This window comes from Eubalaena glacialis, chromosome 6 (genome assembly GCF_028564815.1).
Source record: "Eubalaena glacialis isolate mEubGla1 chromosome 6, mEubGla1.1.hap2.+ XY, whole genome shotgun sequence".
In the NCBI taxonomy this organism is placed as follows: domain Eukaryota; kingdom Metazoa; phylum Chordata; class Mammalia; order Artiodactyla; family Balaenidae; genus Eubalaena; species Eubalaena glacialis.
Window position 1 is genome coordinate 84,761,869 of NC_083721.1, and position 23,826 is coordinate 84,785,694.

Consider the following 23,826-nt stretch of genomic DNA (forward strand, 5'->3'; position numbering starts at 1 on the left):
GTCTTTTTCATATTGATTTTTAGGTCTGTGTATATTCTGAACAGAACTCCTTTGTCAGATATATCAATTGCAAATTATCTTCCAGGATGTGGCTTGACTTTCACTCTTAATTTTGTCCCTCTAATAAAATGAGGTTCCTAGAGTTAATAAAGTTTAATTTATCAATCTTTTCTTTTACGGCTAGCTTTCTTGTGTGTTCTTTGCCCAAGGTCATGAAGATATTCTCATATTCTTTTAGAAGCTTTATTGTTTTACCTTCACATTTAGTCTGTGATCCAATTCAAATTAATTTCTGTTTATGGTGTAAGGCAGGGGCCAAGCTTTGTTGTTTCTCCAAATGGATATATCCAATTAACTCAGCTCTATTTATTGAAAAGAACATCCTTTCCCTACTGAGTTTGTCATACATCAGTTGACTATATATGTGTGAGTCTATTTCTGGGCTCTTTTTTCTGTTCAATTATTCTGTTCTTTTAAAAAAAATTTATTTTTAAACAATTTTTAAAGGTTATTTTCCATTTGCAGTTATTACAAAATATTGGCTATATTCCCTGTGTTGTACAATACATCCTTTGAGCTTATCTTACAACCAATAGTTTGTACCTCCCACTGCCCCACCCCTATATTCTGTCTATTCTTGAACCAATACTACACTATCTCAATTACTGTAGCTTTATAGTATATATATATCTGGTGGCCCAAGTCCCCTGGCTTTTTGTTCTTCAAGACTGTCTTAGCTACTCTAGGCCTTGCATTCCCATGTACATTTTAGATTTAGCTTGTCAATTTCTGCACAAGCACAAAAACAACAATGTAGGGATTCTGACTGGGACTGTATTGAATCTATGTCATTTGGGGGGAGGATTAATAACATATCAGGTCTTTCAGTAAATTAATATAATTAAATAATATATTTATAATTATTTATAATTTATTATATTTATAAGGGTATATCCCTCCATTTATTTAGATCTTTTAAATTTCTCTCAGAAATGTTTACTGGGTTGTTAGCAGTTAATTTCTATACAGAAATCAAAATGGCTTTAGTATGTATATAGACTTGTATTGAGTGACCTTGCTAATTTCACTGTTAGCAATACATCTTCCCCCAACCCCTAGTGATTCCAAGACTTCAAAAAACAAAAGGAAGGTCTCAGAAAAAGTTCAGATACTCCAGTTCTATAGGTGCAAGTATAGTCACTTTATTTATTTATTTATTTAGCCACACTGCATGGCTTGCAGGTTCCTAGTTTCCCAACCAGGGATTAAACCCAGGCCATGGCGGTGAAAGAGCCTAGCCCTAACCACTGGACCTCCAGGGAATTCCTGCAAGTATACTCACTTTAATCTGGCACTCAAACAATTACAAAATTATATTATCAGCATATTCAGGTTGGGATAGCTATTCTACTGGAGAAATGAAAACATATGCTGAGACTTACATATAATAGCCCCAAACTGGAAATAACCCTAATCTCCACTAACAGGAGAAAGGATAAACAAATTATGGTATATCCATCCATCCCTACAATGTGGAATACTACTCACCAACAACATGGTTGAATCTCAAAAACATTGCAGTGAGTGAATGAAATCAGACACAAAAGAATGTATGTACTTCCATTCACATAAAGTTTAAAAATAGACACAACTAATCTATCATAATAGAAATCAGAACAGTGGTTGCCTATACGGGATGGGAATTGACTGGAAGGGGGCACAAGGTGATGGAAATTTCTATAGCTTGAATGCAATATTGGTTACTTGGGTTTATGCATTTGTCAAAACTCATCAAATGGTATGCTTAGTATCTTTGCACTTCACTACACAAAATTTTCCTCAATTAAAATCAAAACAGAGATGCTCTGGCCCCAGTCCAAAATTAATTGAATCAGAATCTGTATGAGGAAGGTCTATGATATATACCTACTGCTGAGAAGAAACGGTGGTCTAGATTAGTATCAATTCTTTCATCAGGACTAGCTAACTTTTCCTATAAGGAACGAATCAGTAAATATTTTAGGTTTTGTGGGTCATATGATCTCAGCTAGAACTACTCAACTCTTGAGGTTGCAGTGTACCCATGGACAATATGTAAATGAATGGGCATGGCCATGTGCTCATTAAAAAATGAGCAGCAGACTGCAGTCAGCCAACCCTTGCTTTAGATGGTCATGCTCTAAGTTCCAAATCCATCTCTTCACAAGACTATTATGAGATCCTGGCATGCCTGAAAAGTATTTCAAATTCTGACTTCACTGCTTTCTAGTTTTCTAGACTTGGGAAGTATGGACTTAGTATCTCCAAACTTCAGTTTCCTCATTTGCAAAATGGACGTAATAGCTGTCCTAAAGTACTGTGATAATTAGTGATATATATATAAAGCAGCTAGCATGGTGCCTAGTACATTATAGGCTCTTACACATGGTAGCTATCATTACTGTAGATGTTACAAATGTCAAAATGTGTTGTTAACCCACTGCACTACCTCCACCTACTCAACAGTCAGAAATGTCCCCACTGCCAGCTGCCAAGGTCTGGCCCTACCTACAGCTCCTTTACCGCAACTACATACCCCAGATGAATCCCTTTAATTGGTCTACTCCCCCAAACAAACCCTCTGAGTCTTTGTCTCTACTGTTCCCTTAATCTGGCATGCCCCTTGACCCCTCCACAGCTAAAAATGTTTCACTCTAAAGTCCAGGTTATAATCCGTGTCCCATACAAAGTGCTACACAAAAGTGCTACCCACCTCCACACCCCCAGCTTCCCTGACCAGACATCCTAGATTGAAATACTTCAGCATTCATTTTCCAGATCACTTACCCTGCATGTATCAGTCATTGCTTGCTGTCTATTGCAACTCTCTTCAACCTGATTATAAGTTCTTGGAGGGCAGAAATGATGCTTTACACATCTCTGTATTTCCCTTAATGTCAAGTCTATATATAAACACTCTACATATTTTTGAAGTGACTGATTCATGGATGCTGAAATTCAAGGGAGTCATATTACAGTAATGTCTTGCACAAAACTTCTGGGCAAATATACTGTGGGAAACTACATACCTTTTGTAACAGTTGCTGGAGCAGAGCTGGGGACAACTGGAGTTGGGGCAGCTACAGGCAGAATGGCAGGCGATTTGTTGGTAGGAAATGACTGAACCACTAACAGGCAAAAAAGGAGGGGAGGATATAAGAAATACAGAAATTATTTTAATGAAAATGATCTAACTCCCAGGTGGTAGCCCCTCTGTAGACTACTAGCACAAAAACAATTTCAGTACAACAGATATGGTCCTTTTTTAATACAGTGATTGACAAGGTGGCTGTTTACTATTAGTACCAGGGTAAATGAGCTGGTATCTTCAACTGTGGAAATGGGGGCTTGTCACTAAACTCAGAAAATAAAAATCCAATTAACCTGCACTCTTATAAATACTTAAAATGTACCCCCCCTACTCAACTTAAGAAATGGGCAGTTATTTAGAAATCAGTGGATCATTTGGGTTTTACTTTCAGTCCTAGAGGTGGTGCCAGGGAGTATGATGACAGCTCAAGGGCAGGCTAAAAAAGGGAGGAGCGGCCACCAAGTGACAGAATACAGACTTTCCCACCAGACAGACCCAGAGACAACCACATCCACAGGTGAAGAACTCACCTTTATTCACAGGCATCAGTATAGTCTGCACACCTCCAGATGTGTTTACACTGAGTGGTTTGAGCTGGCTGGGGATTGTCAGGACAGCCTGCTGGGGATTGGACTGACTGGAGTGAATCTTTAACAATCCTAAAATAAGTTGGAAGATAAGGCCAAGGTGAAGATCAGATGCTTCCTTGAAGTTCATGCCCTCTTCAGCATTCATATTTTCTCACAGGAGGACATTCTTAGGACATTTACCCTTTCAATAAAGAAAGAGCTGGAAGCATGAGGCAATGGATGCAGCTGATTTCTCAATGAAGCAATGATGCGACAATAATGATTTATGTTTACCCTGCTATCATAAAGTAATACACAAATTTTTGGAAAAGTGGAAATAATAGAAAAGAGAAAAGTCACCCAGAGTCCTACTGCAGAGACAACCAGTATCATCATTTTGAGATAGTTCTTTTCCATGTTTGTTTTTTATGACAATTTATTTGTTTTGTATATAGCTGTGATATGTACAAACTGGATGTAAAATTTTGTATTTTGATTTGGATAACTGTCATTTTCCTACTTAAAAACCTTCTCTGGCTCTGGATTTGCCTAAAATTAGTCAAAGCATTCAGAGTCCATTTTAATCTGGTCCTAATTTATCTGCATCTCCTTCACAACAACCTTACATATCTAATACTTCAGTCTGTCTACTCACCATATCTTATAATTTCCTATCTCTGTGCAGCCTTTATTTTTCAAACCAGATATTCTCCACTTATTTTAGAAAGGGTCATCCTCTCCCACTTTGCTTTAAAAGAATTTCCATACTCCCATTTCCATTATAAAACTATTCTAGACATTCAGAGAGCCAGTAAAAAAGTGACAAAAAGAGAGTACACAAGATACAACACAAACACATATTATAACAACTACTTAAAAACAGCGACAGACAGGACTTCCCTGGTGGTGCAGTGGTTGAGATTCCGAGCTCCCAATGCAGGGGGCCCGGGTTCGATCCCTGGTCAGGGAGCTAGATCCCACATGTATGCTGCAGCTAGGATTTCGCATTATGCAACTAAGGAGCCTGCCCGCTGCAACTAAGACCTGATGCAGCCAAATAAATAAATAAATAAATAAATAAAATATTTTTTTAAAAAAAACAGCGACAGAGGCTAAAGATACTTTAAGGCACTGGAATGCAGTTAGCTTGAGTTAAGAGAAGGAATAGTCTTAAATACTTTCAAGAACAAAGCCTTAAATAAACAAGAAAATCGTTCTTCGGAATAAATGAGTGTTAGATCAGTCAAGTAGTAATTCCTTAACTGAGATGTGCCCTCCAAGAGTACAACAATGACCTGGTTTCTTCGCATTTTTAAAATTCTTATTTCTATCAAAACATTACATGCTCATCAGTTGAAAAGTTAAAAAGTGCTAAAAGGCATATCACTAAAAATAGCCATCCTCTGCTCCACCTCCCTGTCTTCATCTGGTTCCCCAGTAGCATACACTTTTAACCCTTTTGGTGTTTTAATATTTATCTCAGCATTTTTTAAAAGAATGTGTATACTGTAGGCCTTGATTCATTTTGATGTTACACACTGACTTACTATTAAGGTAGATAAGCATTGTAAGGCATTTATACCCTCTCTTCCCTCTCCTCCAATATTGGTCTCTATCGATCCAAAGAATATCATGATGCTATGACTCGATCTCATTTTCTGGAGTTAATAATTTCCTTCTTTTTCATTTGCTTATTTAGTTCTCCTTCAACATCTTACTAAAGTCTTCCCATGTCCTTCAAAAATGCTATAAATCACCCTTTATACAGTTCTCCACATGGTCAAACCTCCTAAATAATTTACAGTTCCATTTTTAAAATAAGAGCTATCCTTCCTGGGACTCTCTGATATGCTCCAATTTGGACTGTTGCTTTCTAGGCCTGCTGCAAAGCCTTCATTCGGGAAGTGCCCTTTCACAGTTACCCTGGGAATTCCCTTTGCCTTCCTCTCTATTTTTGTCCTCTTTCTTGGTCTACACCTCTTCACTCTGGTGAAACATGTATTTTAGTTATGTTTTGAGACAAGGTCATAGAAAATACATTTGAAACGTCTGTCAGAAAATATTTCTACCCCCATACTCAGTAAAGATCTGGCCAACTACAGAATTCTAGACTACAAGAATTCCCCCGTAGAATTTTGAAAAGCAATATTCTAGCTTCCAGCACTGCTACTGAGAAGCCCAATGATAATGTAATTTCTAAACTTTTCTGTTTATTTTTCTGACAGCTTTTCAGATCTTCTCCTTGTCACTGGTGTTCTGACTTCATGAACAAACTGTGCCTTCATGTGAGCCATCTTTCACTCATTGTGCTGGACACTGTGCCTCTTGAACCTGGAAGTTCATGCCCTTCAATTTGGGGATAAACTGTTTCATTTCTTGGATCATTTCTTTCCCATTATTTTCTGTTTTCTTTCTGGAACTCCGTTTAGTCTCATGTTGCCAGGGCTCCCTAATACATCATCGAAGTTTCTTTCTTAGTGTCTACTTCTTGGTCTATTCCCTGCTTCCACCTTGTGCCCCATAGTTTAGTCTAAATGCTGTAGCCAGTGACCTGTTAAAAGGAAAAGGCAGCTCGTGTTACTCCTTAACTGAAGACCCCCCAATGGGTTCTCTTGAAGTAAAAATCAGTGTTCTTACAATGACCTAAAAAGGCCCTATGTGATTTGGCCCCCACCACTCTGACTTTACCTCCTAGTTCTCTTTCCCTTGCTTACTCTGCTCTAGTCACAATGGCAACCTTGTTCAAAACAGTTTGTAATGCACACAAAAAATTTAATTGAAAAATTAAAGGTTATACCTCAATTAAAAAAAAAAGGATACACACACACACACACAAAATGGTCAGTAGAAAACAGTTTGATTCTCTTATGAAAATAATATACAGAAAGTTTCATCAGCAGTATCTCAGGAAACTAGAACTTAAAGCAAGAGACTTCATTTAAAAATCAGAAAAAAGGAGGGCATTCATTTCTTAAAATAGTAATTCCTTCTATTTCTACAATTTCTACTCCAGTGCTAACACAGTACCTCTAAACATTCAGTTAGCAGAGAACAAGCACTCCCCACATAAAAACTTGGTCGATTTTAACTGGGAGGTAGAAATCATGGGAAAAATAAACCAGCCTTAATCTTTTGGTCTCTACCCAAAAAGCAAACAAAACATAGGGACTTGATTTAGACTCATGTATGGAATCTAGTGATAATAATAAGAACAACAACAAGAATATCCACAATTTTTTTTTTTTTTTAAATACCCAAGAGTCGTTAAGATGGTTTATTTATAGACCAAAAAGCTCACAAGCCTGTGCTTTTATTTTACCAAACTACATGCAGTAACAGGGAAGAATACCCACAATCTTTATGGAAAGGTACTAAGGTATGTGTGTGTATGTATTTATGTTTGTGTATGTGTCTGTATATACATGTGTGTATGATATATATATCATATATATATTAGCGATACTCAGTCTTTTTCTGTATACCAGTGCCAGTTGGTAAACTATAATTAATCTGCAACAAGGCAATACAGATACTGAGTGTTCAAAAGTTCTGTAACAGTTTAACTTTGCTGTGATATTTTTATTGTATTTTCCAGAAGTATCTGTCTGTACTAGATTATAGTAAAACAAAGTTGACCTTTCAAGTTTGAGAAGTAATGCTGTATATTATATCAGCCCCTGACATCTGGGACAGTACAATGTAATCAAACACATTAATATTTGTGACAAAAGATGAATACTCATATTAAGTAGTATAAACAGCCTGTCAATGGAGGTCAGATTTCGCCCTAAAATTCATTATGGGGAAAAACAACAATAAACAAACTTTTGGTTTTCACAGCTTTTTGGATTTCAGAATTGCAGATAAGGGAATGTGGACTAACAACAACGATGACACTAAAAATGATAACAGCAGCAATTATTTATATAATGGCAACTACATGTCAGATGGTATCCTAAGCATTTTTATATTAACTCATTTAATCGTCTCAACTTTATGAGGTAGGTATTAGGCAATCTGGCTCCAGGATTTGTGCTCTATGTTACCCAAAGAAGTAAAAGGCACACTCTTCCAGGGCCATTCAGGGTGGGCACAGAGAAAGGATACATCTTACCAAAGCTCAAGCATGTCATTCTAACACTACCCAATATAATAACTACTGCTAAAAATCATGTCTTGGGGCTTCCCTGGTGGCACAGTGGTTGAGAATCTGCCTGCCAGTGCAGGGGACATGGGTTCGAGCCCTGGTCCAGAAAGATCCCACATGCTGCGGAGCAACTAAGCCTGTGCACCACAACTACTGAGCCTGCGTGCCACAACTACTGAAGCCCTCACATCTAGAGCCTGTGCTCCGCAACGAGAAGCCACCACAATGAGAAGCCCGCGCACCGCAACGAAGAGTAGCGCCTGCTCGCCGCAACTAGAGAAAGCCCGCGCGCAGCAACGAAGACCCAACACAGCCAAAAATAAATAAATAAAATAAATTTATTTTTAAAAAAATCATGTCTTGGAGTCAACAATGCTAATTTAATTTTATATACTTTGTTTATGAAAGCAAAAAGAGATGTATGATGTTTTACCATGAGTTCCATGCAAAACTGCTGATAAATACCCAGAAGAGTTCCAGATGGCTAATGTTTTATTATATCAGTTAAGAATTGTTATTCAATCCATAAAAACATTTCAGACTTGAAAATTTACACCTAGATTTTAAATAAGAGTAATTCATCTAAAAGGCAGCTATATGGAAAATGCTGCCGAATTAATGATTTTTAACAATTTATTATTAAAAACTGTTATTATGTAAGACCTTCCACAAATACTCTAGCCCAAAGAAGGGAGCGAGAAATAATATTATGGTACAACTGACCTGATACTGTGGCCTTTCCAGAGATGGGGTTTGGTGTGGACACCAGGGACGTAGCACTGATGACAGAGGGGGCAGCAGCCTTGCAGGGTCCCATGGTGGCTGGGCTCACACACACTTGCTGCTGCCCAGAAGTTTTCATTACAGAAGTCACAGTAGACGATGAACTGGGAGCTGTTCCTTCCGACTGCTAACCCACAGGACCAGAAATAATAGATATTAAGAAGAAAGTACTGTAACTTAGAACAGTGACTGCCATGTAGCATACCCAATAAATATTAGCTATTAGCTATTATTAGCTACCTATTCAATGTCATGCCATTTAAAAAGACTGCCTCTCTAGTTTGGTGGTTCCTACACTTTCAGATTTCACGGACCAGGAAATTTTTTAAATTTTAAAGCAAGGAGGTATCATAGGATTACCACATTAAAAAAATTCACCACCTATTATATCACTTTATAAAAGGATATTTCAACACCCCCCCATAAGAGGACATAATCTCAGAATGTAAAAATGGAATAATATGAGCTTTATTAAAAACTCACTATACAGCTTCCCTGGTGGTGCAGTGGTTAAGAATCCGCCTGCCAATACTGGGGACATGGGTTCAAGCCCTGGTCTGGGAAGATCCCACATGCTGCGGAGCAACTAAGCCTGTGCGCCACAACTACTGAGCCTGTGCTCTAGAGCCCGTGGAGCCACAACTACTGAGCCTGCATGCTGCAATTACTGAAGCCCAGTTGCCTAGAGCCTGTGCTCTGCAACAAGAGAAGCCACCGCAATGAGAAGCCTGCACACCACAACGAAGAGTAGCCCCCGCTCGCCGCAACTAGAGAAAGCCCGCGAGCAGCAACGAAGACACAACGCAGCCAAAAATAAATAAATTAATTAAATTAAAATAAAATAAAATGGTGAATTTTATGGTATGTGAATTATATTTGAATTTTTAAAAAAGCAATATGGCCCAATAGTGTGCCTGATGAATATCTTACATTTTTACTGCTTTTATGCTTCATTATGGTTTTCCACTATCGTGCTACTCCTCACCTGTTGCGCAGGACCATTTGCTGAGAGGGCTACAGCTGGGGAACTGGCAGTTGTAATAACTCCTCCTGCTACTCTCAGCATTGTGGTTCCAGGCTTTGAGAGTTGTGAGGTGGCTGGCACAGACTTCAATGCGCTATCAGATATTTTCATTAGAGATGCCTGTGCCCCCGGGGCCGCCTGCAGAAATAAAATGGATTGGAGTAATAAGTTACCCTGGTTAATAGGCACAATTTAATCCTTACCTACACACACACCCCCAAATAGTGCATCCCCAAGAAAGTCTTGCTAATTAAAACTATATGAAGGGGACTTCCCTGCTGGCACAGTGGTTAAGAATCTGCCTGCCAATGCAGGGGACACGGGTTTGAGCCCTGGTCCGGGAAGATCTCACATGCCACGGAGCAACTAAGACCGTGTGCCACAACTACTGAGCCTGCGCTCTAGAGCCCATGAGCCACAACTACCAAGCCCACGTGCCACAACTACTGAAGCCCGCGCACCTAGAGCCTGTGCTCTGCAACAAGAGAAGCCACTGCAATGAGAAGCCCGTGCACTGCAACAAAGAGTAGCCCTTGCCTGCTGCAACTAGAGAAAGCCCGCACACAGCAACAAAGACCCAACACAGCCAAAAATAAAGAAAAATAACAAAAATAAAGAGTAATCAATACACACATGGGTAAATCTCAGTAACATTCTGTTCAACAATAGAAGCTAACATAAAAGACTATATACTATATAATTTTGTTGATATGAAGTTCAAGAACAGACAAAAGCTAATCTATGGGGCTTCCCTGGTGGCACAGTGGTTGAGAATCCGCCTGCCAATGCAGGGGACACGGGTTCGATCCCTGGTCTGGGAAGATCCCACATACTGTGGAGCAACTAAGCCCATGCGCCACAACTACTGAGCCTGCGTGCCGCAACTACTGAAGCCCGTGCGCCTAGAGCCCGTGCTCTGCAACAAGAGAAGCCACCGCAATAAGAAGCCTGTGCACCACAACGAAGAGTAGCCCCCGCTCACCGCAACTAGAGAAAGCCCGCGTGCAGCCACGAAGCCCCAACTCAGCCAAAAATAAATAAATAAAATAAATAATTTAAAAAAAAATCTAATCTATGGTGACAGAGACAGAAAAATGGTGATAGAAAAAAACTGGAAAGAGAAATGAGGGTATGTTTTAGAGCGATGGAAATGCTCTATATCACGATGGGGATAGTGCTTGCAAGAGCATACACATTTGTCCAAATTCCCTGAGCAGCATATTTGTGAACTGTGCATTATTCTATGTAAATTATACCTTAATAAAAGGCAACAGCAAACATCTTAGCTGTGGCAGAACAGAAAGAAAGTCACTGCACTGGCTGCAACATGAGCGGATTAGAAGAAATTAGCTAAGATTTTAAAGAACTGCCTAAAGAATTCTGGGGCCTCATACCTGTTTAAAACAGCAAAGAGCATCTGACCAAAGAGAATTTAGTACTCAAGGAAACCAAATGCTGGTAATTTGAAAAGATCAATAAAGTTGATAAACCTTCTAGCTAGACTGATCAAGAAAAAAAGAGAAGATACATAATTATCAAAGTCAAGAATGAAAAAGGGGACATTACCAAAGATTCTACAGACATTAAAGGATAAGGGAAAATTACGAACAAGTTTGTTCCAAGAAATTCGACTACTTAGATGTAATAAAAAAAAATTCCTTTAAAGATATAAACTACCAAACCTCCTTAAGACAAAATGATGTGAATAGTCAGTCTTATCAATATATCTATTAAATAAATTGAAATTGTAGTTAAAAACCTTCCCAATTAGGAAAACTGCAGGCCATTACGGCTTCACTGGTGTATTCTGAACAGTTAAGGAAGAAATAATACCAAGTCGACATAAACTCTTCCCCCCAAAAAGTGAAGAGGAGGGAGAAGTTTCCAACTCATTTTATGAGGCCAGCATTACTCTGATACCAAAACCAGACAGAAATTACAATGAAAACTACTGACCAATATCCCTTGCAAAAATTCAAATTCAGGGCTTCCCTGGTGGCGCAGTGGTTGAGAATCTGCCTGCCAATGCAGGGGACACGGGTTCGAGCCCTGGTCTGGGAAGATCCCACATGCCGCAGAGCAACTAGGCCCGTGAGCCACAACTACTGAGCCTGCGCGTCTGGAGCCTGTGCTCTGCAACAAGAGAGGCTGCGATAGTGAGAGGCCCGCGCACCGCGATGAAGAGTGGCCCCCGCTTGCCGCAACTAGAGAAAGCCCTCGCACAGAAACGAAGACCCAACACAGCCAGAAATAAATAAATAAAAGATTACTATAAAAAAATAAAATTCAAATTCAATTCAACAATACATTAAAAGAGGATAACATATCACAACCAAGTAGGGTTTATTCTAGGAACGCAGGGTTGGTTTAATATTTGAACAATCAATGTAATTCACCTTATTAACAAACTAAAAAAGAAAAACCATATGATCCTCTCAATAGACACAGTAAAAGCATTTGACAAAAGTCCAATATCATTTCATGCTTTGAGAACTGCTGATCTACATTCAGACATAAAAAGTGCATTATTTGTTGATATCCACACTGTCTGTATCCTTCTACACTTTGTTTCATTTGGTAAGTTTTTGAGATTTAGCTATAGATTCTCCTGCAGATGATTATGATATCCCTCGTCCAGTTAAAATTCCCTGTCATTATTCTTCCGCCTATACTAAAGAAGCTGTAGAAACATACACCAAACTCCCTATAGCATTTACTTACTATATGGATATTGTGGCTGAAATCACCTATAACACTATTCAGAATCTCCTATATGAAGTCCCTCCAGAGAAATTTTAGAGTGAAGTGTCTAGAAAATCTTTGTTTCCTCTAAGAAAATATTATGTGGCTATTTTTTTTTCCTCTCACAAATGGTGTGAATTTTGTAACTGATCATTGTTCTCATTTTGCTTTGGCAAATTTTATTAAATATACAGGACATTACTGTTTGCGTATCTAAACAACTCTCTGGTCTTATCTTCTCATTCTACTTATATTTTCCCAAATCTTAAGATTTTCTTCTTATTTTTCTATACTATTTTATTGCTTATTTTCTTAGGTAACAATAATTTCTTTGTGGAAAGAGACAAGCTGTAAATATTTGCGTGCGTGTGTGTGTGTGTGTATTTACCTGGGTAAACAAAGTGGTTTTTTGTCCAGAGATGACTTTTAATGTTTGCTGTCCTTGTGCAGAGGATGTGCTGACTCCCAGTGTTCCTTGGACCACTGACCCCGTAGTCAGCTGTTTTCCAGATGTCTGGGGTGATGGCTGGCCAACTAAAAACGTGCCCTAAATTACCAACAAATAAAGACCTGATCAGTAATTTTTTAAGTTCAAATGACTTGCTCTGATTCTTTAAATCACAAGATCCCATATTATAAGCGACAATGCTACCCTTCAATTCTACAACTCATCAAAATGATTAAAAAGAATAGCTCTGCTCTCAGTGTCACTACCAATAGTTATCCCCACTTCTCAAACTTTGCACTGGAGTTACAGAGCAGGTTGTTGGAAGCTCAAGTTTTACAATCTAGTCCCCTCATAGCTGGATTTAATCCTTCAGACTGATAACTATCCACTCTCTCACTAAGAACATCTAGAACCAAAATTCCATTCCCTTCCTTAGAGAGGAGCCAAGACCAGCGACAAGGGGAAAGAAAGAAGGCAGAAACCTGTTCCTAATCTTGAATCCAATGGAACTCCAAACCATAACTTGATACTATCTCTCTGGTTATGTCTAGGAGAAAATTTTCAACTGCACATTAATACTATTCCAAATCCATGAGAGGCAACAGCATAGCAAAAATCTTTCAGAAAGATCTGGGTTTAAATCCAAACCCCACCACTAGGCTTAGCGGAGAGATCTTGGATAAGTTACGTAAGTCCTTCTGAATCTCCACTCGCTTTTCTCTCAAAACAAAGCAAACCCAAAATAATACAGATTTATAACATGACTAAAATGTTAGTATTGATGCCTGATCCCAGAGCTGTAAAGGTAAATCCACTATATTTAAAGGCAGTCATTAAATAACTGATTTAAAAGATACCAGTCACAAATGACCAGACCTGAGGGGTTTGCTTCAGGATGTAAGATGTGTACGTCAGGTGCTGGGATATCCCTCCAGGGCTCCCTCCAGGGCCGGCAGGGCTTTGGGCTCCTCCGGTTCCTCCTCCACTGCCACTGCCGCCACCACCGCTACTGGCAGCTGAGCCAGACTGGAGGTCTGAAAACACAACCAATGACAAAGTATTAAGAGAAGGCTTAGGAGAAAAAACAGATGAGCCCAGAGAGATGTTTCCCTTAGGGCTCCACTCCTTCCCTTTCCTTCTTTCCTCCTTTTTTTGTAATATACAAGTCCGTGACAAGAGTGAGAACTTCCTAACGCTGAAGACTGAAATATATTTACGTTTGACTGAATGATGGTTGACTAGTTCAGCTCTGAGTACTGTACTACAATGAAGAACTTATCTTTGCAAGTGTTTTAGCTTAGTTGTGAGAGATCGACAGTCAGATACATTTTCTAACCAAGTGTTTTTAACCAACACTTAAATGTGCTCAGAGAAGTGCTCCCAAACTTTCTGGCATCTGATTCAATTTCAGTGAAACTGCTGGAATTTAGTGTAATTTTGCAGTACTCTCTCTTTTCCATTTCCCCCCTGCTCTGGAAAAAACCAAGACTTTCCTCATATTTATAACGACTACAGGTCTTCTTTGCTTTTCAAATTCCACTTTAAAGCCTTTGTACCCTTTTTACTTCCCTTTTGGTGACATTATACATATAAACTAAACTCTAAGTAGCTCTCTGGATGAATTTTCGAAGACTTACATTGTCTTTCTCTTACATATCTAAATTTTTGATACACCACTGCTTAGGTATGAGGAAAAAACACCAGGGTAAGAGTGGAAATCGCCCATTACAGTCAGTAAACAAAATGGCTGACTAGCTTTTGAAACTGAGTCCCCCCTAAAACCAAATTCCCTTGCTGAGTTTATGATTAATCTCTCTATCCAAAACTTTATTCCCTTTCTTGTCCCCTCTGACCTCAATTCTGTGCTAACTGAACATTAATCAACCAGAGTCAGATGACTAAACCTGCCGCTGTTAACAACATCATTAATGTACTAAAATTGCTGTTGTAGATAACATCGCTAAGGTAAAAACTCAAGATTGTTTCCCTAGGGCAAGATAAGCTAATAGACCCCCAAGCCATGGACCACCTGGCCAGAGAAATGTAAACCAGAGACATCCTGACTCCCAAAACTATGATTAAGAAACATCACAAGATGATGATTAACCCCAGCTTCTTTGTTCCTCCCCTTTAAAAACCCTGAACTCAAAGACCAAGTTGTAGTGGATCTGAGACTTGTTTCCCACTCCCTTGCTTGCTGCCCTGCAATTAACCCTTACTTTGCTGCAAACTCCCACTGTCAGAAATGGTTTTCTGTACCACAGGCACACAGCCCTTGCTTGATTACAATTACAACACTGCATTTTGGCAAGTGACTAATTTCAAATGAACCTAACTGCTGTACCAACTATGCTTCTGACTCAGATGGAAATAATTCCTCTTACCCTTTCCTTTTCAACACTACCCAAATTGTTTTTCTCTATATGTCAAAGCAAAAGTTTATATAAGCCTAGATAAACCACCTAATTTCCTTGGGGCTTTACGTCTTACACACTAAGGCTGAGCCTGTATTTCTCTTGCCATCTCCAAACCTAGCAAACTTAAGACGCACATCTAAATAATGGCAAGCAGAGACACTTGATTCCAATCCTACTCCCATCCCCTTCAAAATAAAAACAGGCTTCCAGCAATCTTCTCAGGTGTCACCAGTTTTCAGATACCACCGACAGGAAGAACTTTTCTTTATTCCCAGCTCACATATACAGCTTTCTCCCAACACAGCCTCAATAGCCATACCTCTTCACTGTAATTTGTTCCCAAACCCAGACTCTGAGCAGATAAATCCAAGACAACAGTGTCACCTCCTAAGACTATGATTATTTAAACCCACTTCTAGTTAAAATGTGTGTATGTTTTAAATCCATTTGAGCAAACAGAGCTATGAAAATGCTTCCTGAAACAGGTAAGAACTGCCCCTCAGGTGGATGAGATGAACGTACCCAGAGACCCAAGAACCAAATGATTTAATGATGGACTAACTAGAATTGTTGGTAGCCCGCAGGATGGCTCCTTGAGGGATCAGCAGAAGTTTTCCTTTTCCTGAAGGGTTCTTGCTGTTCGTTGTAAGGTAGAGTTTAGTGCCAGGAGGCAAATTTGCCAAGTTGGCCAAATTAGTGGCTGGTAGCTGCAACGTCGCCATTACTAAGATGGTAAAGGGAATAAAGGGAAAAAAAGAAAGAGGAAAAACATTAAGATAAACTGGAACTGAGGGCAATGCTATCTCTAAAATTAAAACATACACAGAGTAATAAAATACTTATTCAAAAACACTAGCAAACAATAAACTCTACAGTTTGCTTCCTAGATGCACAATGCTTTAAAGGCTGACATTTTTCATTATCTTGCTAATTAAAATATTTACATACTAGAAGAGCCTGCTACAAACTATAAAGAAATTTATATCTGTATATAAATAGAGTGACCATATGTCCTGGTTTGCCGTTACAATTTATACCTATGTCCCACTATAATTATTAATAGTGACTCTTAACTCTCAAAAGTAGTGTTGTTTAGACAATCAATAAAATAATCACCCTCTCTATGGATGAATACACATTTGCTTCTCATTTGTTTAAAGCCCCTTTATAGTCAATTTCTAGTAACGATGAATCTACTGATATGAAACAAGACTTCTAGTCTCCCTCACTTTCTAAGAACTAAAAAATGCTACAGTCAACAACTGGCACATATACTATGAAACTATAATTCATCTTTTAAAAGTCTCACCTATGTCAAACAGCTTTCACTTACCGCTTAGAATTTACTTCTCGATGCACATGGCTGTGAAACCTCTAAACATGAAAACTTTCTGCAGTTACTTTGTATTCGAATCTCCAGGAACTGAAGCCTATGGAACCACGTGAGTCCCACAGGGAAAGGACTCTCAGCCTCCTCCCGCCTGCTAGAGTAGTCCCCCTCAGGACCACTTCACTGTGCAAAGCTTTGGGAGGCAGGAACCCTGCAAGCTGCACCCAATATCAGGGACTGATATTAAACTGAGGGCCATCCCTCTTCATCATGACCAGAACTAATCTCATCTTACACCACTGTGCATCGCAGCCAGGCCAGGACTGCAGACCTCTCTGCCACCCGCACCCAGAGTCCCATCTCCACACGGCTCACGGTCCCTGATCTGAACCCATCTCCTCATGCTTTCTTCCTTCCCTGACTCTTTCACCATGCACCCCACTCCAGGAATTCCTGCTGTGATCACTACACCCTCTAGAACATCAACCTCCTTGAACATTATCTCTTTTTGTGGTAATTAAACCCATCAGTCCTCTGAAGATAAGACTCCCCCAGAACCCCCCCTAGCTACGGGCTGTTTTCTGTCTTACCTCAATATCAGAGGGCTAGGACCAAGAAAGGAACATTTTTGCTCTCCAGTTTGACTTTCAGACCATGATCACCACTCATTCCAGAGGGGGAGAAAAAAAAGCCCTGCCTCTTTTGAGGCTCCTACTTAGCCATACCATCTCCCTCTCTTTTCTGCTCTCATTTACTGAACTCCCAAGTCACTTCCCCTCATTAGCTGAAGGCGGACTCCAGACTCAAAGTATTGTGCTCTATGCTAAAGGCTGTCATTCTCAGTGACAACACTATAGATGACTTATTTAATTCTCTGCCTTCTCAGCTGCTATATCTTCCAAACTCCAAAGATCACTTCTTCTGGTCCATCTCAAACACTCAATTTTAATGCCACAAAAGAACTTTGTCATCAGCAGCAATTCTTCACCTCTGAAATCTTTATTTTGGACCTCCACTACCCTTCTACCCTCCCAACTCACTGCTACCATTCTTTAGCCTCATCAAGACCTTTAAAAATTAGTAAATATCAAATGCCTGAGGTATATTTCTTCATGCACTCACAGAAACAACACATTAAGGACTAAAACACATTCAAAGTATTTAAACTTTTGTTTAGTAGAGAATGCCTTAGTCAAGTATCTCAAAATGCTGCTGGCAAATGACCATACCAAGACTAAGTCTGCAATAGAACGCAAGGTGGAAATAAGGACAAATGAGAATTATTCTTCAGACTTGAGAGCAGTATCAAGAAATACCCTCTATTTTTACTATTCTTGCTCATACCCACACACACGCACGCACAACTTAGAGCAAAAGCCTTACAGGCCTCTATGTAAAATGTTACATGAAAAAGATTAACATGTTTGTATATACTCCTTATAACATCAACATACTAGGTGTTCCTAGAGAGAACCAAATAGCAAATAAAATCACTAGCACAGAGCGTTTTGGAAGGGGCTGCTGCTGAAAGGGCCCCCGATTAGTATCAGTTACCTGAACCCTGGGATCCACTCTTCTGAGGACCAGCAGCAGTGACCTGAGCCTTGGTTAAGGCTTGCACCGGCTGAGCGACAATGGTTCCTCCACCTCCACTCACAATTGCCTTGGCAACTCCTTGGGTCACGACTTGCTTTGGACCAACTGCTTTGGCGACAGACGAGCTGGCCTTGGCTACGAGGATCTGGCCACCACTGATTGCCACTGCCTGCTTCACTGCCGAAGGTAGGGTAGACCCAACTGGCACCCCAACAACCTGTTCAAAACAGAGGAGAACCCAGCAGTGCTTCTTATAGTCCCTTGAGAGCAGCACAGTCACTCTGTTCCAGCAAAGAACAAAAGCAAACCCCTAGATACAACACATGGAGTCTAATTCAATCATCTAGGAATGCTACCTATGATGTGAACAGCAGTATTTCTCACAGTCTGGATGTTATTACAATAAAATGTTACAGCTTTTGTCTTAACCCCAGCTACTATCTATAACCTATTTTACTTATAAAAAGTAATATGTGTGTTTTTTTAAAAAATACTCATCAGAAATAATCTCTTAATATTTTTAATGTAGTATTTACTTCTGATTCTTTTAAATGTACAGTTTGAAACAAAGATTAGGATACATATAGTTTTATAATTTTTAAATTTAACATCATGTTACAACCATTTCCACTGTTGTTATTTTTCAAAAACATTTTGAGATGACCAAAAAATAATGTATTAGAATAGATATACCATAATCTAAGTAAATATTTCACTACTGTGTGACTATTTAGGTAATTTTAAACTTCACATTATGAAAAAACTGCAATAAACATTCTCATATATGAACTATAAACTCCACTACATACTTTTAAATATCACCTCTTCAGTAACCCCTTCTGTGTTATCCCCATCTGAAGCAATATTTCTTCATCACTAGAACATCTAACAATTCACGTCATTTATTATATGGTAAAACACGTGACACCTCTTCCAACTTATTTTTAAGAAAAGTTACCTTTTTCTATACCTTCTAATCTTTCCTTAAAGGTAGACATTTCATTAAAAAAGAAAAAGTGTAAGCTAGAAAAACATTTAATTTAATTAAAAAAAAAAAAAAGATCCCAGCACCCAAAGAATGAAAGTTAGAAATACCTAGTTCTGAAAATACCGTAAATTCTTTCAAGTAAAAGAATACTTCGGAGCTCTTTTAAAACAAGGTCAATAGTACAATGTTCAATTAGAAGAAACAACTTAATTAATGGAAAATTGGGGCAGTGTTTCACACTCCCCAATTCTTTATTTCATAAAAAGAACTTCTCACCAGAAACTAGATAAAAAGACTTTTACATTCTTTTTTAAGAATGGGAAAAGATCTGCTTTCTAAAGGCAAAAAAGATAAAGAAGAAAGTACTTTTCAACCATCAGATTGGAGGGGAAAATTTTAAAGCCTGATAATACCAAGAATTGGCTAGAGGATATGGGGAAACAGGCACTTTTGTTCACTGCTGGTAGAAAGGTAAATTTGTACAGCCACTCCAGAGAAGTACTAGGATATCTACTAAAATTGAAAATTCACCCTCTACTGGTAGGGATATATCCCAGAGAAATCTTAGACATGTGCTCAAGGGAACATACACAGAAAGTTCAAGGTAGCATTATTTGTAATTACAAATAATTCCAAAAAATTGTAAGTAATCTTAATGTCTACAAAATGAAATATGCTTAATGTCTATAGATAGAGGAATAGATAAACTGTGGTATAAGACTGACCGACGGAATAGCATTTGTTAGTTACAATGAATGAACTGGAACTATATATATATCAACATCAACAGACTTTGCAAGTACAAATATTGAGTGAAAGGGGAGTTGCAGAAAAATATGAGTATAAATATCTTTTATGTAAATCTTCAAAATTCACAACACTACGTGTTACTTATGGCTATTACTTATGTAATAAAAAGTATGGACTGTCAAGCTACACATCCAAATTCATGACTGTTGTTTTGGGGAAGAACAAAGTGGACCGCAATTTTATCAGTCATATTTTATTTGGAGAAAAAAATGTCGAATTAAATATGAACATGTTAATTCACAGTGGAGGATATGTGGATATTGATCATATTATTCTCTGTATTTACTGAAATTTTAGAATCTTTCCAAATTAAAAAATAATAGCATTACTTAAGGTAGAACAAAATGACAAACCATATAACTGATGAATGGGATTTTTAAGTTAAATAATCACTAAATCATACATGGTTCCTTTTCAAAGAATGTGAACATAGTAAAATACACTTGTCATGTGCTTGGATAATATGGCTGATGTAAAGAAAATGGTCCCCTAATCAATTGTTATAAACCAGTGTATCACAGAGGAAAGAGTATAGGTTTTTATAAGCAGTCAGACCCGCTTTCCCAGTTCTGTTCCATCAGTTAGTAGCTGCACAGTTATTTAACCTCTTTGAGCTTTAGCTTTAGATACCTCATCTATAAAATATCTCATAAGATCATGAGGCATAAATGAAAATAAGTTTATAAAGTGCCTAGCCAGCATGATGCACGCAGTAAACGAAAGCTGCAGCCAGCACAACACTTGTTACTATGAACTGAAGAATGGTGATCTATGAGACTACGTGGAGACTCAGGACAGAAAGCCAAAGGATAAACATCTGTCACTATCTTCAGCATTTGGCCAGGGCAGAGGACCTTGATCTTAAGGTCCAGTTAATCAAACAGAAATCAAAATACATAGATAACATCTCATATCTGCTTTAAAATATTCTAGGAGGAGAAGATTAGCAAAATGCTGGTAACTGCTGAAACGGAATAATGGGCATGTAGGATTCACTACAATAGTCTCTGCACTTTTATGTAAGTTTAAGGAAGGAGGGAAAGAAAGGAACAAAACAATCAAAGAACCAATGGGTGGGGGGGAGAAATAAGTTCATCTAGAATGGAGAAGAGAAAACTCCCAGCTACCCTGCCTTGGTTAAAACAATCCCTGATGATTATCCAAATCTCTTTATTCTGACTGTATGAGCCTCATTATATAGGCAACATGGAGTGTTACTGTAGCTACAGAGCTGGGCACACTCATTCCCCCTAGAGATGTGGAGATATACAAACTCTTCTTACTAATCAAGAATTTTTCTCTGCATTGATAAAAAAAAAAGTTTTTTAATCCAGAAAATTATTTTTAGGGTATGGCAGAAACTGCCAGCTGAACCCCAATATGTATTCTTTGCTTCTCTCTCATAGTAACAGAACCTCCGATTTTCAGCTAGGGACATGGCCACACAGAATACTGACTATATTTCCCAACTCCTTCACACCTAGGTCTGACATCTCATTTCTGGCTAAAGGGATGTGAACAGAAGTGATGAGTGCAAATTTTTGGTTATGCTCTCCCCAAACCCTCTTCCCTTCCCTTTTCCTGCTGGCCAGAAATGTGAACATGGTGGCATGAGACGAAGTGGCTATCACAGCCCACAAGCTGAAAACCAAATTTTGAAAATGACAGAGCAACGAGATGGAGTCTAGATTCTTGATGACTGTGGAACCAACACACCAGGACCGCCTACCAGTCTTTTATGTGTGAGAGAAGTAAACTTATTTAAGCTCCTGGTTTGGGAATTTGGTATAGTAGTTGAACTTTTTTCTAAGACGTCTGTCTTTACATTTCCTAAATATATCACACTTAATAATCCCTTGCATAAGCTAAATTACACATAATCTATTTTCATGTTCCTAAATTAATAAAGAAAACAAAGCTCTTAAAGGAAAATAATATATACATGTGATATCACTTATATGTGGAATCTAAAAATAAATACAACTAGTGAATATAACAAAAAAGAAGCAGACTCACAGATACAGAGAACAAAATAGTAGTTATCAGTGAGGAAAAGAAAGGGAGGAGGGGCAATATAGAGGTAGGGGATTAAGAGGTACAAACTATTAGGTATAAAATAAGCTACAAGGGTATACTGTACAACACAGGGAATACAGTCAATATTTTATAAGTAGAAATGGAATTTAACCTTTAAAAGTTGTGAATCACTATACAGCACACTGGTAACATATAATATTATACACAAACTATACTTCAATTTAAAAAAAGGAAAATAATACATACATGTACCTATTTTAATTTCTTTCCTCCAATCCCATGCATCTGACTTGCTTTTCCCTCCTTGTGCCAACCTCTATCCTCACACTCAACTGCTTCAAAATGTCCAGAATATGACACACCTAATCCCTCCGAGAGCCAAATAAAACATAACCATGCTGGCCACAGGAGGGCAGTTTTTACTAGCAGAGCTTGTCCACCAAGAGCAAACTGCTCACAAGATAAACAACCCCCCTTTATTCTAAAACACTGAGGAGAATGAGGAAGTCTGGCATTCTACTGGGGAAAACCCTATGCACAGCTGTCTATGACACCACAAGGAAGTCTCTTAAGTAGGACACTGTAACCCCAAATTAGTTTTTTTTTTTTTTAAATACATTTTGGCCTAGAACCTGAAATCACCTACCAACTGTTCTCCTCTTCCCCTCCCACAGCACTGCTCTCCGCATTCTGAATTTCCTTCTAGTTTCACCTTTGTTCTGTACTGTTATAAATACTTAATTCTGATTCATGCTTTGATGTGGTGTTTCTATTCCTGCCCTCCCTGTGCCCTGTACAGACCTTTGCAAGTCAGAATCTACTTTAGCAACCTGAAGGTGAGGAGTCTGTATATGTGATTTTTCCCTCTAGATGCTGAAAAATACAGCCACTTAACGATTTAGTTCTCAATGATAGTCACTATTACATGGTACTCATGCATATATACATAGGACTCGTCCTCACATAACTTTAGCTGCTGTCACTTATTTAGCACCTGCTCTGTGCTAGGTCCTCTATATACAATGATCTCTAATTCTCCTACAGCACTGAAAGGCAAAGGGTATTATTTCCTTTTGCTAGATGAAAAAAACAAGGCTGAGAGAGATAAATTTGCCCAGCTCACACAAGTAATGAGTGGCTGAGATCTGAGATGTGTAACAAGCTCATGCTCTTTTAACTACACCACACTGCTTCCTTCCCATATGAACCACCAATTCCTCAGCTGTCTCTTTTCATGTCAAAAGCAGCACCGCTCTCTACTTTTATGAAAAAGATAAGCTGTGTTTCTATTGTGCCAAAGTTGTGTGGAAAGTAAACAGTACCATTCTGTTCACACTTCTGTTTTCTGGCATACTTTTCTCTGACTGCACCTCAGCAATAACCAGGGACACCCTGTACTTGCAGACAGCTCTTTATTTCAAGTCCAAAGCATGTACTAGATTTCTGGGATAGATGTCTTGTCTCATGTTCTGCTTCTCTGTAGTTTTTTCACACTCTTCTGCGGCTTTTCTTATCAGGTACCTTTACACTTAAGGCATTCTAGCACAAACCCACCCATTTTCTCTTGGTCCTACCTTGCCATTAGGTAGGTGGCAATGTGACAAGAAAGCCAATACAGTTGTTCAGTATTACGGGGTGAGTAGATTTGCAAAATGCAAAAGTGGCAAAAAGCAGAAACTTTTCAGAGCTTCTGAGCATAAACAGTAATGCTATCATGATTCAAAAGCCTAAATCAGTAATACCATGTATTTCCAGGTGAAGCAAAATAGATTTTAAACAACATACAGGATGTGTCTGAGTACGAA

General features: G+C 38.6%; 1 protein-coding gene across 3 annotated transcripts in view; it reads right to left on the reverse strand.

The window, feature by feature from the left end:
* Positions 1 to 23,826, reverse strand: part of YEATS2 (YEATS domain containing 2) — a 108,583-nt gene that overhangs the window by 11,647 nt on the left and 73,110 nt on the right. For all 3 annotated transcript variants that reach the window (XM_061194433.1, XM_061194432.1, XM_061194434.1), the window contains exons 16-23: positions 18,145 to 18,403; positions 15,823 to 15,984; positions 13,720 to 13,877; positions 12,784 to 12,942; positions 9,615 to 9,791; positions 8,570 to 8,756; positions 3,661 to 3,789; positions 3,069 to 3,167 (exon numbers count right to left, since the gene is read on the reverse strand). In XM_061194433.1, the coding sequence (XP_061050416.1) occupies positions 3,069 to 3,167; positions 3,661 to 3,789; positions 8,570 to 8,756; positions 9,615 to 9,791; positions 12,784 to 12,942; positions 13,720 to 13,877; positions 15,823 to 15,984; positions 18,145 to 18,403 (1,330 nt within the window). The remainder of the gene's footprint in view (positions 1 to 3,068; positions 3,168 to 3,660; positions 3,790 to 8,569; positions 8,757 to 9,614; positions 9,792 to 12,783; positions 12,943 to 13,719; positions 13,878 to 15,822; positions 15,985 to 18,144; positions 18,404 to 23,826) is intronic.